At 38.9% G+C, this 16,144-nt stretch overlaps 2 protein-coding genes across 2 annotated transcripts in view; both read left to right on the top strand.

Moving 5' to 3' along the window:
• The window catches only part of LOC112667956 (olfactory receptor 10A6), a 66,957-nt gene extending 52,179 nt beyond the window's left edge, over positions 1-14,778 (top strand). Inside the window, exons 2-3 of the mRNA XM_025460015.3 lie at positions 6,858-6,941; positions 13,637-14,778. Coding sequence (XP_025315800.3) covers positions 6,876-6,941; positions 13,637-14,713 — 1,143 coding nt within the window. The 5' untranslated portion in view covers positions 6,858-6,875 and the 3' untranslated portion in view covers positions 14,714-14,778. The remainder of the gene's footprint in view (positions 1-6,857; positions 6,942-13,636) is intronic.
• On the top strand, positions 1,938-2,976 carry LOC118351841 (olfactory receptor 10A3-like). The gene has a single exon (XM_035704198.2). It carries the CDS (start codon positions 1,957-1,959, stop codon positions 2,899-2,901), a length of 945 nt encoding a protein of 314 aa, XP_035560091.1. The 5' UTR covers positions 1,938-1,956; the 3' UTR covers positions 2,902-2,976.
• Positions 14,779-16,144: the final 1,366 nt, after the last annotated feature.

The following is a 16,144-nucleotide window of genomic DNA, read 5'->3' as shown; positions in this document are numbered from 1 at the left end:
AGAAACCTCTCATAGCCCCTTGTTATTACCTCTGCTTGCCAGCAATGTGGTGTGTTGGTTTCACTCTTCTTTTCCATATTCTATTCCTAGATGCTATAGTGGACTTCCTCAATTTTAAATTCTATTACTCATCAAACATTGGTTTAGTATCATTTATGGGCCACGACTGTTGTAGACATTGTGAGTATAGCAAAGATCAAAACAAAATCTTGGATTCCTGGAGTTTATATTTAGCAAGGGAGTTAGACTTTATGTATATATAATATGCAAATATTATCAATATGTAGTTATCTACCGATGTGTACATGTAAAATGTAACCTCCTCACTAAAATATGTCAGTTACTGATAGGTGAGAAAAACAGCCAAGATAGAAGAGATAGGAATTTGAAAACTGAGGTAAGAGTGGAATGCTATTTTGTGTAATGTTTTGAGCTCTCTGTGGAGTGTGTGAAGCCAATCTGTCCCTGAGGTACCTGAGCCTAGAACATTGTAAGTGCTAAAACAGGATTTATTGAATAATTGACGATTAAATCAACTTCTTGATGAGCAGGGCAGTAGGAGAGAGAAAAAGAGAGACAAAGACAGGAGACAGAAAGAAAATGTTTAAATCACAGTCACAGAGTGATCACAACTGTATGATTCCTAAATCATTATGGTCACAAAGATTAGCCTTAGAGAACTCTTAAAATTTTTTTGTTTATTTTATTTTTATTTTTATTTTTATTTTTATTTTTATTTTTATTTTATTTTTTTGATTCTTAAAATTTCCCATGCAGGCCACAGTGCCTGAATGGCTCTCTTTGTTAAGTGTCTGACTCTTGATTTTGGCTCTGGTCATGATCTCCAGGTGGTGAGACTGAGCCCTACCTTGGGCTCTGTACTGGGCATAGTGCTTGCATAAGATTCTCTCTTTCCCTCTCTTTCTGCCCTTCTCTATCCCCTACTCACTCTCTGTCTTTCCCTCTTAAAAAAAAAAAAAAAGAGGGATCCCTGGGTGGCGCAGCGGTTTGGCGCCTGCCTTTGGCCCAGGGCGCGATCCTGGAGACCAGGGATCGAATCCCACGTCGGGCTCTCGGTGCATGGAGCCTGCTTCTCCCTCTGCCTATGTCTCTGCCTCTCTCTCTTTCTCTCTCTGTGACTATCATAAATAAATAAGAATTAAAAAAAAATATTTATTTAAAAAAAAAAAGAAAAAAAAAGAAAGCTTTTCATATAGGCCGATCTCAATAGAATTGTCAATGAGCAGTCTTTGCAAAAATTAGTAAGTCTAAGGCATTCACACAATTTACAGATCACCTAAGATAAGTACATCAAACCCCTTTGTCTGTCCCTGCCAAGACTGCATATTCAAGCATCACACACAGGCATTTTGAACAGGATGAATATTTATAGTAAGTCAACTGCGATATAACTTTGAATTATTAGATGGTTTAAATAATATTTGTGTGTATCTTTCTCATTTGTCTACTTATAATACTTTAACTTTTGTATTTTACATTTTCTACTTCAATAAAATTGAAAAAAAAAAGAGAGGATTCTGATAGCCATGACGTAGGAATGGAATCTCAACTATAAAATATTGATGTTGTTTTAAGGCTATACTTAATTTGCAAACTATATACTGTACAGGTTATAAAAGTATTTTGATAATATTCAGTGCTTTTCAGATGAAACCTCTGAGCCAGCCTTCTTCACTTCCTCCTTTTTTAAATTTTTAAATTTAATTTTATTTATTTTACTTTTTTTCACCTCCTCCTTTTATTTGATGTTTATTAATCCAAGAGATTGGTCATTTCTAACATTGCCACACTGAATTTAGTCAGGATGCATTCCTTTTTATATCTTCTACCATTAATACCTGTTGTGAATTGCAGACACAGACTGTTAGCGATTGGACTGTGACTTCATCATTTGTATATAATGTCCATAAAAACGATATACTGTCCACCACTGGAATGAAAAGGCAAAATCAAAGCTCTGTGGTTGAATTCATCCTCTTGGGCTTTTCCAACTTTCCTGAACTCCAAGAGCAGCTCTTTGGGGTTTTCCTGGCTGTTTACCTGGTGACTCTGATGGGAAATGCCATCATTATAGTCATCATCACCTTGGAACAGACCCTCCACGTGCCCATGTATCTGTTCCTCCAGAACCTGTCTGTGGTGGACGTGAGTTTCAGCGCAGTCATTATGCCTGAAATGCTGGTGGTCCTCACCAGGGAGAAAACGTCCATTTCATTTATGAGCTGTTTTGCACAGATGTATTTCATCCTTTTCTTTGGTGGCACTGAATGTTTTCTCCTGGGGACGATGGCTTATGACCGATTTGCTGCAATCTGTCACCCTCTGAGCTACCCAATGATTATGAACAAAAGAGTTTTCATGAAATTAGTAATGTTCTCATGGGTCTCAGGGATCATGGTGGCTACTGTGCAGACCACATGGGTTTTCAGTTTTCCTTTTTGTGGCCCCAATGTAATCAATCATCTCTTTTGTGAGACTCCCCCAGTGCTAGAACTTGCATGTGCAGACACGTTTCTGTTTGAAATCTATGCATTCACTGGCACCATTTTGATTGTCATGGTTCCTTTCGTGTTGATACTCTTGTCATACATTCGGATTCTCTTTGCCATCCTGAGGATGCCATCAGCCACGGGGAGGCAAAAGGCCTTTTCCACTTGTGCCTCCCATCTCACTTCTGTGACCCTCTTCTATGGCACAGCCAGTATGACTTATTTACAACCCAAATCTGGCTACTCCCCTGAAACCAAGAAGCTGATGTCATTGTCTTACTCACTTCTTACACCTCTGCTGAATCCACTGATCTACAGCTTCAGAAATAGTGAGATGAAAAGAGCTTTGATGAAACTATGGCGAAGAAGAGTGGATATACATGCATTCTGATTGTGCTGAGAAGCCATATGGTCACTACCTGACTGAACTCTACTTAAATTTTATATGTGGCCAAACATTCTATATTCCTTGGTATGAACATGTTTTTTATTTTTCCATGTTCAATAATAAGATTTCTATTTTCAACAGTTTAGTGTTAATTTTAATACAATATATAATAAAACAGTTTATCTGTTCCTCTAGTATGATAATCAGCCCATTATGGATTATGTCATTAAAATGAGGTTCAATAACCTCTGAGTCCCTGTATTGTGTGTACTGATTTTTTATTTCTGATGGCATTCTTCACAGTGATTACATTGGGGCAAAAAGTTTGTGTCACATTAAGATGACAGTAACATTCTTTATAAAACTGTTACTGAATTACAGCCAGATACAAGGGCTCCATCTGAGATGTAAAAATGTAGACTCTCAGGTCCCACCCAAGACTTAATGAATTAAAATCTGCTATTTAAAGGGATCCCGAAGTGACTTAGATGCACTTTAATGTGGAGAAGCATTGGTGTATAGCGTAGCTTGTATCTTGATGACAAAGAGGAGTTCCTTGTTCCTTTACTACTCCTCTGCCATCAGATAATCAGAACTCATATTGCCCCACATTGTCCTCCTGACAGACAGCTTCCTCAAACTGTGGTGTATTTGTGGGATCCTTTGATTATCCATGCCTACCTGCTTTTCCCTTATGTCAGAGCAGTTCCAGGGAAGCCTGTACCACCAGCATATCCACCCAACTCTCTTTGTTGCAAACAGCAGGACAATTGCCATTCCCTCAAGGTGTGCCACTTGTGTGGATTCTCAGGTGTGGTTATGGTATACATCAGAGTCACAGGGATGGAGGTAAGGACACCATTCACTATATGTGGGTTGCTGGCCCCACACAGAGTGTCTGTTTCAGTAGATCTGTGGTGGCACCTGCTAATTTGCATTTAGAATAAGTTCCCTGGTAGTTCTAAAACTGTTGATCCAGGGACTATGCTATGAGGACCCTAAGTCCCAGAGAACCCTTCTAGCTTTATCTGAACTGCCTCTGTGGAATCCCCTCTGATTCTTCATGAATGATGTTTTAACCCTCATTGTTTGTGACAACCCCTTTCACGCATTGTAATTTTGGATAAGATATGTACTAGTTTCTTTCACGATGCAATTTAGGTTTCTGTTCTCATTGGTATTGTCATTTGGGGGAAATTTCTAGGATGCCAGTGCCATCTTTACCCCAACCTTTGTGATGTTGCATTTCATTTTGTATTTTTAAATAACACCTTGCTTTTAAACTTCTACAAAAGTCATCACTTTCTAAAATTTAAAGAGTACATAGATTACAAAATAATGTAAAAGTCTCAAAAGCACCTGGACTCTCATTCTTGATATCATTGCCAGAGGCCATCACTCTGCATGGTTTCTGTCCAGGCTCTGATTTTTCCTATTGGTATCTGGGGACTTGGTATGTGTACATACATTTCTCTTTTTCAGAATAGGAGGAGGGAGAGTTTACAGTCTATTTTCCAATTATTCAATTTCACAGAATATTTCAAGGGTATCATTTTATGTCTGTATGGATTTTGCTTTATTGTTTTAATAAGCGCATCGCCTTCTAAACGAGTAAACATAGTAATGTGACCAGTTTCTTCAAGTGGATGGTTTACTTCTGACTTTCACTGTTATCAAACTGTTCGAACATCCTTCTACACATCTGGTTGTGTGTTTATTATAATAGAATTTTAGGAAACAGAATTGCCAGATCAAAGTGTGTCATGCTAGGTTACTAAGGTGGTACTATTTTAGATTTTTCTGCAGTTGGGTTATTCCAACCACCTCCTCCAACAGAGTAGGAGTGTCCCTTTGCAAGATTCTTGCCAGTTCTAGATATTCTGTTCCAAAATGCTTCATTCATCTGATTTGCATTTTTTTAAAAAAGATTTTATTTATCCATTCAAGAGAGACACACAGGGAGAGGAAGAGACACAGGCAGACGGAGAAGCAGGCTCCCTGAGGGAAGCTTGATGCGGGACTACATCCCAGGACTCCCGGGATCATGACATGAGCCAAAGGCAGACGGTCAATCCCTGAGCCAACAAGCCTCCCTGATTGGCATTTTTAATTACCAGGAAGTCACAAACATTTTCAAAAACAAAGCTAGATGACAACCACCCTGATAATCACACTTGTATTCACAAGCTACTCTCTGCAACCTTTAATTCACATATTTCATTATGGACTTTGTCTCCGAATAGACTTTATGCAGCTTTTAAAGATACATTCACCACCACTAGATTCTTAGATATATTTCTAAATGTTCATTTTGCAGTATATTTGGAAACCAAAGCAAAAGTAAGCTATGGTGACTACATCAAATAAAAAACTTCTGCACGACGAAGGAGACAATTGACAAAAGCCAACCTACTGAATGGGAGAAGACATTTACAAATGACACACTTGGTAAAGGGGTTAATTTTCAAAATATTTAAAGAACTTTTATAATTCAACACCTCCCCCCAAACGAAATCCAATGAAAAAGAGGCGGAACATATGAATGAACATTTGATCAGAGAAGACGTAAAAGATGCTTAACATCACTCATCATCAGGGAAATGCAAATCAAAACTATAAGGAGCTATCACCTCATGTCAGATGTCAGTCAGAAAGACTAAAATTAACAACATAAGAAACAACAGGTGTTGGTAAGGCTGTGGAGAAAGGTAAACCCTCTTGTGCTGTGGGAATGCAAACTGGTACAGTCACTGTGGAAAACAGTGTGGTGGTTCCTCAAAAAGCTAAAAATAGAACTACCCTATGATCCAGTAATTGCACTATGGGGTATTTACTCCCAAGATACCAAACACTAAATCAAAGGGATACATCACCCTTATGTTTATTTCAGCATTATTTACAATAGCCAAATTATGGAAAGAGCCCATGTCCATCAATAAACAAGAAGTGGCATAGACACCACACACACACACACACACACACACACACACACACAATGAAATAATAGCCACAGAAAAGAAAAAAAAGAATGAAATCTTGCCATTTGCAACAACATGGTTAGAGTTGGAGGATATAATGCTACTGAGCTAAGTCAGTCAGAGAAATACAAATACCATATGATTTCACTCATCTATGTGGCATTTAAGAAACAAAACAAATGAACAAAGTAAAAAGGAGACAAACCAAAAAGCCAGACCTTTACCTCTAGAGGACAAACTGTTGGTTACCAGAGTGGAAGTGGGTGGGGAGATGGGTGAAACAGGTGAAGGGGATTAAGAGTACTCTTACTGTGATGAGCCCTGAGTAGATTACATAGAATTGTTGAGTCACTATATTGTACACCTGAAACTAATGTAGCACTCTGTTAATTATACTAGAATTAAAATGTAATGATTTTTTATGTAAAAAATCATAAGGAAGAGAAAAAAATAATCTTTTGGATCTTTAGGTACATCGATTATGCATGCATTGGATCGTTTTTGTTAGCTTTGCCAGTTTATATTGTTTACATTGATCATATTAAACTGTGTTCATGGGGATACCTGGGTGGCCCAATGGTTTAGCGCCTGCCTTTGGTCCAGGGCGTGATCCTGGAGACCTGGGATTGAGTCCCACATCAGGCTCCCTTCATGGAGCCTGCTTCTCCCTCTGCCTGTGCCTCTGCCTCTCTCTCTCTCTCTCTCTCTCTGTCTCTCATGAATAAATAAATAAAGTCTTTATTAAATACCTGTGTTTGTTTTGATTCATTTTGCTTGGTTAATCTTCTCTCTACCACTAAGTTTGAGTAGTGTCTGTTCTCTTTTTTCAATACTTCCAATATGGACATCCTATTTGTGACTTCAAAAAAAAAATTTTTGACACCTATCCTGAACACTGCTAGCTAAGGTTTCATCACTTTCTGTTGTTTTGCCTGTTTTCCCTGAGCATGTGTATTTTTTGCTTTGTGCTCTTCATTACAGAAGCAGTAAGGTCGTAAAATGGTAAACATTCTTGGCTATGTTTTTGCTGATAAATTGTATCCACTTTCTGACCACATCCTTGAGGTGAGTATTTAATCCATCACCTGCTTTTCCTGTTCCATTCCTCTTTTTACCCTTTAGTTTCTGTGGATTAGTTTGGCTCAGGACCTCTCTGGTATCCCAGAATTGGAGCAAAGTGTACTCTTTCTGGACCCGCCATGTACAGAATGTCTGTTTGGAAATGGGGCCAGGCCATGTTTCTTTCACAAGTCACCAGGAACTAGCCATGGTGAACAGTAGCACTCTTTCTAAATGTGTTACTCAATTATTGGCCACACACACATTGGATGTAAAAATGTAGACTCTCAGCTCCCACCCAAGACCTAATGATTTCCAATTTGCATATTAAAAGGATCCCTGGGGCACCTGGGTGGGTCAATCTGTTAAACCTCCAACTTTCGGTTTCGGTATTGCTCAGGTTCTGATCTCAGGGTGGTGGGATTGGGGCTCCTGAGTGGGGCTCCATGCTCAGTGTAGAGTTGGCTTCAATTCTCTGCCTCTGTCCCTCACCCTACTTGCTCTCTGTCTCTCTCTAATAAATAAATAAAATCTTTTAAAAAGATAAAAAAATAAAAGGATCTCTAACTGACTTGGATGCATTTTAAATTTGGAGAAGCATTGGTGTGCAGCACAGCTTATATCTTTGTAATAAAGATGTGTCCCTTGTTCCTTTACTACTCCTCTGCCATCAGATAATCAGAACTCATATTGCCCCACATTGTCCTCCTGACAGCTTCCTGAAACTGTGGTGTATTTGTGGGATCCTTTAATTATCCATGCCTACCTGCTTTTCCCTTATGTCAGAGCAGTTCCAGGGAAGCCTGTACCACCAGCATATCCACCCAACTCTCTTTGTTGCAAACAGCAGGACAATTGTCATTCCCTCAAGGGTGTGCCACTTGTGTTGATTCTCAGGTGTGGTTATGGTATACATCAGAGTCACAGGGGTGGAGGTAAGGACACCATTCACTATGTGTGGGTTGCTGGCCCCACACAGAGTGTCTGTTTCAGTAGATCTGTGGTGGCACCTGCTAATTTGCATTTAGAATAAGTTCCCTGGTAGTTCTAAAACTGTTGATCCGGGGACTATGGTGTGAGGACCCTAAGTCCCAGAGAAACTTTCTAGCTTTATCTGAACTGTCTCTTTGGAATCCCCTCTGATTCTTCATGCATCGGGTTTTGACCCTTGCTGTTTGTGACAAACCCTTTCACGCGTTGTAATTTTGGATAAGATATGTACTAGTTTCTTTCAAGATGCAATTTAGGTTTCTGTTCTCATTGGTATTGTCATTTGGGGGAAATTTCTAGGATGCTAGTGCCATCTTTACCCCAACCTTTGTGATGTTGCATTTCATTTTGTATTTTTAAATAACACCTTACTTTTAAACTTCTACAAAAGTCATCACTTTCTAAAACTTAAAGACTACATAGATTATAAAATAATGTAAAACTCTCAAAAGCACCTGGACTCTCATTCTTGATATCATTGCCAGAGGCCATCACTCTGCATGGTTTCTGTCCAGGCTCTGATTTTTCCTACGGGTGTCCAAGGACTCGGTATGTGTACATACATTTCTCTTTTTCAGAATGTTGACTTGGGAGGAGCTCTTGGAGAAGTTGTCCCTGGGAAGAAGGGACATAAAGGAGTTAGCATTTTGAACAGTAATAGTTCATGTTCAGAGAAAAGCATGGACAATAGCTATGAGATGGGGACAGAGTTGTTGGATTTGAGGACTAGCAAAGAGGCCAGTGGGGCTGGATGAGAGTGTCCAATGGAATGTGGTAGAGTTGAGCTCAGAGAGTTCTAGGGGAATAGATCTTTAATACATGAGTTTGGCTTCTAACCAGAAGAGGAGAGGGTGCTATTGGAGGGTTTTGAGCAGAAGCAAAGGACGAAGAAAGGAGAAGTTGAGAGGCCATGGCAGTTATCCAACTTGAGAGACAATAGTAGCTTGGACCAGGGCGTTAGCCCAAGGAAATGTAGAATGTTCAGATTTGATACCCAGTATTTTGAAGACAGAGCCACAGGTAGGTTATGGAGTTGATGTGATTTGGAGGAAAAACGACTCCTTGATTTGCAGCCCATGGAACTGGAAGCTCTGAGCTCCTGTTCCCTGAGATGAGGAATGTTGATGGTGGATCGGGTTTAGGAGAAGACTGGGAGTACAGTTTAGGACATATTAACACATGAAAATGCGATAACTTCATTTGAAAGTGTTATCTCAGTAATCTGAATTTCATTTCCAGCTTCTGGCCAGCTAAAGAGATATTTTTCTTTTATGCTTTGTGCTGTTGCTCTGCTATTTTATTGCACAGTATGCTATGTCTATCACCCCCAAATATTCGGAGTTATTGACATATCCTTCCTACACGTATATAATGACCCTTTGTAAATATTCCAAAAATATTTTGGAAGGAAAACATAAAGTTAGCACCTTCAAAAAGTAGTGTACTCTCTTACAACTACTGTTATTATCATATGTTAAATCAACATTCTTTTCTTATAACCTTTCATTTTTATATCTTTCTGGTCTATCTTATTGGTGAATCATGGGGGTAGGTGTGTTAGTATTTCTACATTTTGATTCTTCTTTGATCTATTTAGTACTATTGGCTATGAAATCATAATTTTATATTAATATAACTTCCTTTTCATCCCCTTTTGCATGTACCTGAATTGTTTCCGCACACTCTTCATTCATGTCTAATACACCTAGTGGAAAGTGTACAAGTGCTGACTAAATCTTGATGACTCCTCGGAAACTACACATCACCTGCGTTACCACCACTGACATAAAAAACGGAACATGTATGACAGAAGCCCACATGGGAACTCTGGTGTATGAATCATAGAGAATACATATCAGGCAGCATTTGCCAGCCTGGTGATGGGACTGGCTCATGCCTGGGGAGTAATTCCACCATAGTGAATGACCTAGGGGGGATCCCTGGATTGGAATGTGAAGTGAAAATTCCTTTACCTCAGGCTAATGGCTACATTTCCCACTGGATACAGAGTAGACAGAATGAATCTCTGGGTGCTATTGACTGCCTTACTGCTGCCAGGGGAGGTGAGCTTCCTTCAGAATGGAACCTGCTCTAGGAATGTGCAGTGAGAAGTAGACCAAGGTAACCTGCATTCAGTCACACCGTCCAGTTTGGGACAGAGCCAAGTCTGCAGAGTGTTTCATCTCTTCACTCTGTGGGGAGTGAGCCAAATGGTCTCCTTGATTGTTCACTCCAGTGTAAGTGGATCCCTGAATCTCTTGGTTTTCACTTATATACAATGAGATTTACTGTATTTTGTTTATTTTGTAGAGAAAGTTATAGAATCAGTGAAAGGTAGTTGAGATTACTTAGAGCTTAAAAGCTCTTTCAATAAAATCCATTGTAATGATTTTTTTCCAAAAATTTTCAGTGACTATATTTCTTCTACAAATGATCAAAAGTTCTTTGATGATAGAATGAGCATTCAGTTTTTTACAACTAGGCTTCACTCTGCTTGCCTTAACTAGTTTCCCACCATCGCCCAAACTGTGCATTCCACCTAGTTGTCCTCTACCTCTAGCTCACCAGCCTTTGCTCAAGCTCTCACACCATCAATCTCTTCTTTCCCAGTTTACAAGTGTTAGTCAGCCTCTGTTTTCACCTCCTTTGGAGACTTCATGCTGAACTGAGTCTCTTGTGTGAAGAGGTATTTATTCCCCATAGGAATAGGAAGGAGCGATGCTCCAGGTGTGTGCTCTTGAGGGTTTTCACCTGAGGCGCCAAGGTCAAGCCCCTTTAGTCATCATGCAAAAATATGAGAGAGTGTTTATGAAGTGATTCCAAGTTCTCCAGGGAGGGATTCTACAGGGCGTATGATTCAGTGTCATATAATGTTCTAGAATCAAAGCCCTGAAAGAAGGAATTGCATTTGTGAGAAGATGGCTTTTGAGTAGAGGTAAAACTTTGACAATATAGCAAGACATTTAAAGAGACGGAGTCAATAGGTAAGAAAGGGAGGATTCTGCTGTGTGTGTGTTGGTGGGCTTTCCACTTACAGTTCCTCTCCAACTGATCATTGGAGATGCTGTTGAAGTGATGTCTCTGTGCTCAGGATCCCTAGACACAGCTGACACACTGGAATCAGTAGACTCCTTGGTTTTGATGCTGGTTAATTCCTTTTTCTCTTCTTTTTGGAGAAAAGTTTGGGCAATAATTAGGGGTATAAGTACTTGGTAGACATTAATCATCAAATCTTAGAATTTTGCAGCTGGAAGGGAACTGAAAAATAAGTGCAACTCCTACCTCTTCAACTGGAAGGATGAAAACTACCAGGGAGCGCTCTGCCTCAATATTTCTTTCCCAGAGTTCTCCAAGTCGGCATTGGGGTCTCTAAGTTCCAGAGAAAGGGTGCAGCAACTGCAGTCAGTAACCCATTACCAGTCATGAATGTTTTTTTTCCCCAGAAGATGCTTATTATGCATTCTACAAAGCTTTTCTATTTTACTTACATTATATTCTAAATTTTCCAATTTTCCAAATCTATCCACTTTTAAACATTTGTAACTAAATACACTTTATTCTTTTCTCTCATTAGAAATGAGTTTTAGGTGTTTGATCCTGTGACTGTTTTTTACTAATTTCAATTTTTTTTATGATGCAAAGTATAATTAGTATGGTTAGTATGGACATTTAATTTTTATGTATGATATGGTCAAACTCAAATCAACTTGCTTTCCACTGTGCTAATGTCCTACTGATCTTTACTCAAGAAAACATGAAATGTTTTCATCTCCTGTGTCTTTCTGTTCTCCTGTGTTCCTTATTTCCCACGTTTTTTTCGGCTCATTTTCAAAACATCACAGTAAAGCCAGTAGGTCTCCACCAAATGCTAGGAAGTCATCAAATACCTTTGATCTGAGCAAGTGTTCTCTCCTTGTTATGCCTTCCTCCTCCACCTATTGTGGTATTCTATGATTTGTTTTTCGTGTTCTCACCCCATTCAAATTATTGAATCCCTTATAGAAATGTCTTGTAGCCCCTTATTATTACCTCTGCTTGCCAATAATTTTCCTTGTTGGTTTCACTCTTCTTTCGACACTCTCTTCCTTAAAGATATCATGGATTTCCTCATTTTTTTATTCCATTATTCATCAAATATTGGTGTAGTATCAATTACAGGCCAGGGACTATTGTAGACATTGTGAATGTAGCAAAGAAAAAAACCAAATTCTTAGATACCTGGAGTTTATATATATATATTTTTAAAGATTTTTATTTATTTATTTATTCATGAGAGAGAGAGAGAGAGAGGGAGAGAGAGAGGCAGAGGGAGAAGCAGGCTCCATGCAGGGAGCCTGACGTGGGACTCGATCCCGGGACTCCAGGACCGCGCCCTGGGCCAAAGGCAGGTGCTAAACCGCTGAGCCACCCAGGGATACCGGAGTTTATGTTTTATTGATGGAGTTATATATTACTTATATATAATCTGTAAATATTATAAATATGTAATATATACATGTGTGTACATGTAAATTCCAACTCCATCATTTGTATATATACATATAATACCAAGTGCTGATAATGAAGAAACACAGAGCAAGGTATAATAGATAGGACCTGAAGTACTGGGCTATCAGTGGAATGCTGTTTTGTATTTGTTTCCCGCTTTCTGTTGAGCTGAGGATCCAATGTGTTCTTGTGATTACTGAACCTAGAAAATGATGCTTGCTCAATCAGTGTTTGTTGAATAATAATAATTAATGATTAAATGAACTCCTGATGAGAAGGATAATTGGAGATAGAGAAAAGATAGAAAGAGAGAGACAGACAGGAAATGTTTAAATAATAGTTTTAGAGTGATGAAAACTGGATGATTCTTAAATATAATGGTCACAAGGATTAACCGTAGAAAACTGGCTCTTAAAATTTCCCATGCAGACGAATCTCAGTATAATTGGCCATGACCAGTGTTTGCAGTAATCAATAACCCTGAAGCAACTCACACTATTTATAGATCACTTAAGATAGTGAAATATGAAATATGAAAACTCTGCTGTAACCCACAAATGGGGTTGAACTTAGATGTTTTTTTCATAATTTTTTTCAAAAAAACTTTTTTTTAAAGACTTATTTATTTATTCATGAGAGACAAAGAGAGAGAGAGGCAGAGACACAGGCAGAGGGAGAAGCTGGCTCCATTCAGGGAGCCCGATGTGGGACTTGATCCCAGGTCTCCAGGATCATGCCCTGGGTCGAAGGCAGGAGCTAAACCACTGAGCCACCCAAGGATCCCTGTTTTTTTCATATTTAATAAGCCTCATACCAGTATTTTGAACTGATAAATATTTACAAGAAACATAAATCAACTGTGCTGTAACTTTGAATCATTCAGTTGTTTAAAAAAATTTGTGGGTATCTCTTTCTCTTTCTCTACTTTTTAATACTTTATTTTTGGTGGTTTTAAAAATATCTATTTATATAAATTGAAAAAAAAAGATGATTCTGATATTTATGACATGGGAATGGAACCACTTATAAAATATCAATGTTTGTTTTAAGGCTATGTTCAAAATCAAACTATATGACGTACAAATTACAAAAGCATTCCGATATAATTTTTTTACTTTTCAGACAAGACTTCTGAGCCAGCATTCTTCACTTCCTCCTTTTTATTTGACATTTATTAATCCAAATAATGACCATTTCTAACTTTGCCTACTGAATTTATGCAGGATGCCTTCCTTTTTACATCTTCTGCCAAGAATACCTGGGGTGAATTGCAGACACAGACGCCCAGCTATTGGACTGTGACTTCATCATTTGTATACAATGTCCATAAAAACGATATACTGGCCACCACTGGAATGAAAAGGCAAAATCAAAGCTCTGTGGTTGAATTCATCCTCTTGGGCTTTTCCAACTTTCCTGAACTCCAAGAGCAGCTCTTTGGGGTTTTCCTGGCTGTTTACCTGGTGACTCTGATGGGAAATGCCATCATTATAGTCATCATCACCTTGGAACAGACGCTCCACGTGCCCATGTATCTGTTCCTCCAGAACCTGTCTGTGGTGGACATGAGTTTCAGCGCAGTCATTATGCCTGAAATGCTGGTGGTCCTCACCAGGGAGAAAACGTCCATTTCATTTGTGAGCTATTTTGCACAGATGTATTTCATCCTTTTCTTTGGTGGCACTGAATGTTTTCTCCTGGGGGCGATGGCTTATGACCGATTTGCTGCAATCTGTCACCCTCTGAGCTACCCAATGATAATGAACAAAAGGGTTTTCATGAAATTACTTATAACATCATGGGCCTTAGGCTTCATGTTAGGTACTGTGCAAACATCATGGGTTTCCAGTTTTCCCTTTTGTGGCCCCAATGAAATCAATCATATCTCTTGTGAAACCCCAGCAGTGCTAGAACTTGCATGTGCAGACACGTTTCTGTTTGAAATCTATGCATTCACTGGCACCATTTTGATTATCATGGTTCCTTTCGTGTTGATACTCTTGTCATACATTTGGATTCTCTTTGCCATCCTGAGGATGCCATCAGCTACTGGGAGGCAAAAGGCCTTTTCCACTTGTGCCTCCCATCTCACGTCTGTGACCCTCTTCTATGGCACAGCCAGTATGACTTATTTACAACCCAAATCTGGCTACTCCCCTGAAACCAAGAAGCTGATGTCATTGTCTTACTCACTTCTTACACCTCTGCTGAATCCACTGATCTATAGCTTCAGAAATAGTGAGATGAAAAGAGCTTTGATGAAACTATGGCGAAGAAGAGTGGATTTACACACATTCTGACTGTGCTGAGAAGCCATGTGATATATGGTTACTGCCTGACTGAACTTTACTTAAACCTAATAAATGGTGGCAACATTTTGCATTTCTTTGTATGAGTATGCTTAACCTCTTATTTTCTACATATTTGTTAATATATTAAAGATATGTTCATATATTCATGTTTATTCTTTTTTCATAGATATATAATGTTCATTAATACTGAATATAAAAGTTTCTTTAAAATTTGCTTGTTAGTTTTGACCCTTGCAGTATGCTAAATGAAGAAACTAGTTTTATACACATATATATTCGAGCTTTAATTTCTGTAGAATAGGTTTCACAGTGTGGGCTGAATGGGTCAAAGCAACTGTGAATTTGCAAATAAAATATAATATTTTATAAATATTACCAACTTACTTTTTTAAAGAAAAATATTTATTTATTTGTTTTGGAGACAGAGAGTGAGAAAGCAGCGTAGGGGAAGCAGAGGGACAGAGAGGATCCTGAAGCCGACTCCCTGATGAGCATATAGCCCAAGGAGGACACAGGGCTCTATCCCACAACCCTGAGATCATGAGCTGAGCTGAAAGCAAGAGTCAGCTGCTTAACCAACTGAACCATCCAGGTGGCCCCCACAAATTACTTTTTAAAAACGTAATTCAGGTTGCCTTTGAAGACCCAGCAAAACAACAAATAAGGTGTTTGGCTTTTTTCTTGGGGGGGGTCCTTTTTTTTTCTTTTCGAGTGAAAATCTGTTCCATGCATGAGTTGAAAAAAGCATTTCTTTACTGGGAGGATCACACTGGTCTATTATAGGTCATATCTAGTTTTAATCAGGGTTATCTTACAATATATTCACCTAGTGTGTGACTAGACAGCAGCAAGGGATTGTTTTTGAAGATCATTTGTTTATTTAACAATATTTGTTGAATGATTTCTATGTACCAGAGACTGTGCCAGGTCCTGAGAGCATCAAGATTGGCAATATAGTCTAATGAGAGAGATAACTATTAAACAAATAACCACGCACTAAAAACACAATTACAGTTGTGATAATTGTTAATCAGGAAAAACACAAGATACCCTGGAATCATCATAAGAAGACCTTATCTGATATGGGGGTGGTGCATAGGATAGCATTGGCACTGGAAGGACCATGAAGGCCTCCCTGAGAAAGTGAATATTGAAACTGAGTCCAAAGACAGGTAGGAGTTATCCAGGCTCAACTCCAGCATGAGGGGGTGGGGAGGAGAGTCATGTATGTGGAAAGAAGGACATGTGTGAAAGTCTGGATAGGAAGGAACTTGATATTATTCCAGTGAAGGCAGGAGGCTAAACAGCAAAGGAGGAATGAGATGAAGAGGTAGGCAGAAGCCAGACTAAGTAAAATCTTGTCAGTACAAGAACTCTGAATTCACCTGCTAGTGATACGGGACCAGTGAGTTAAGCAAA

This window comes from Canis lupus, chromosome 21, assembly GCF_003254725.2.
Source record: "Canis lupus dingo isolate Sandy chromosome 21, ASM325472v2, whole genome shotgun sequence".
In the NCBI taxonomy this organism is placed as follows: domain Eukaryota; kingdom Metazoa; phylum Chordata; class Mammalia; order Carnivora; family Canidae; genus Canis; species Canis lupus.
This window is presented reverse-complemented; position numbering and strand designations above follow the sequence as displayed.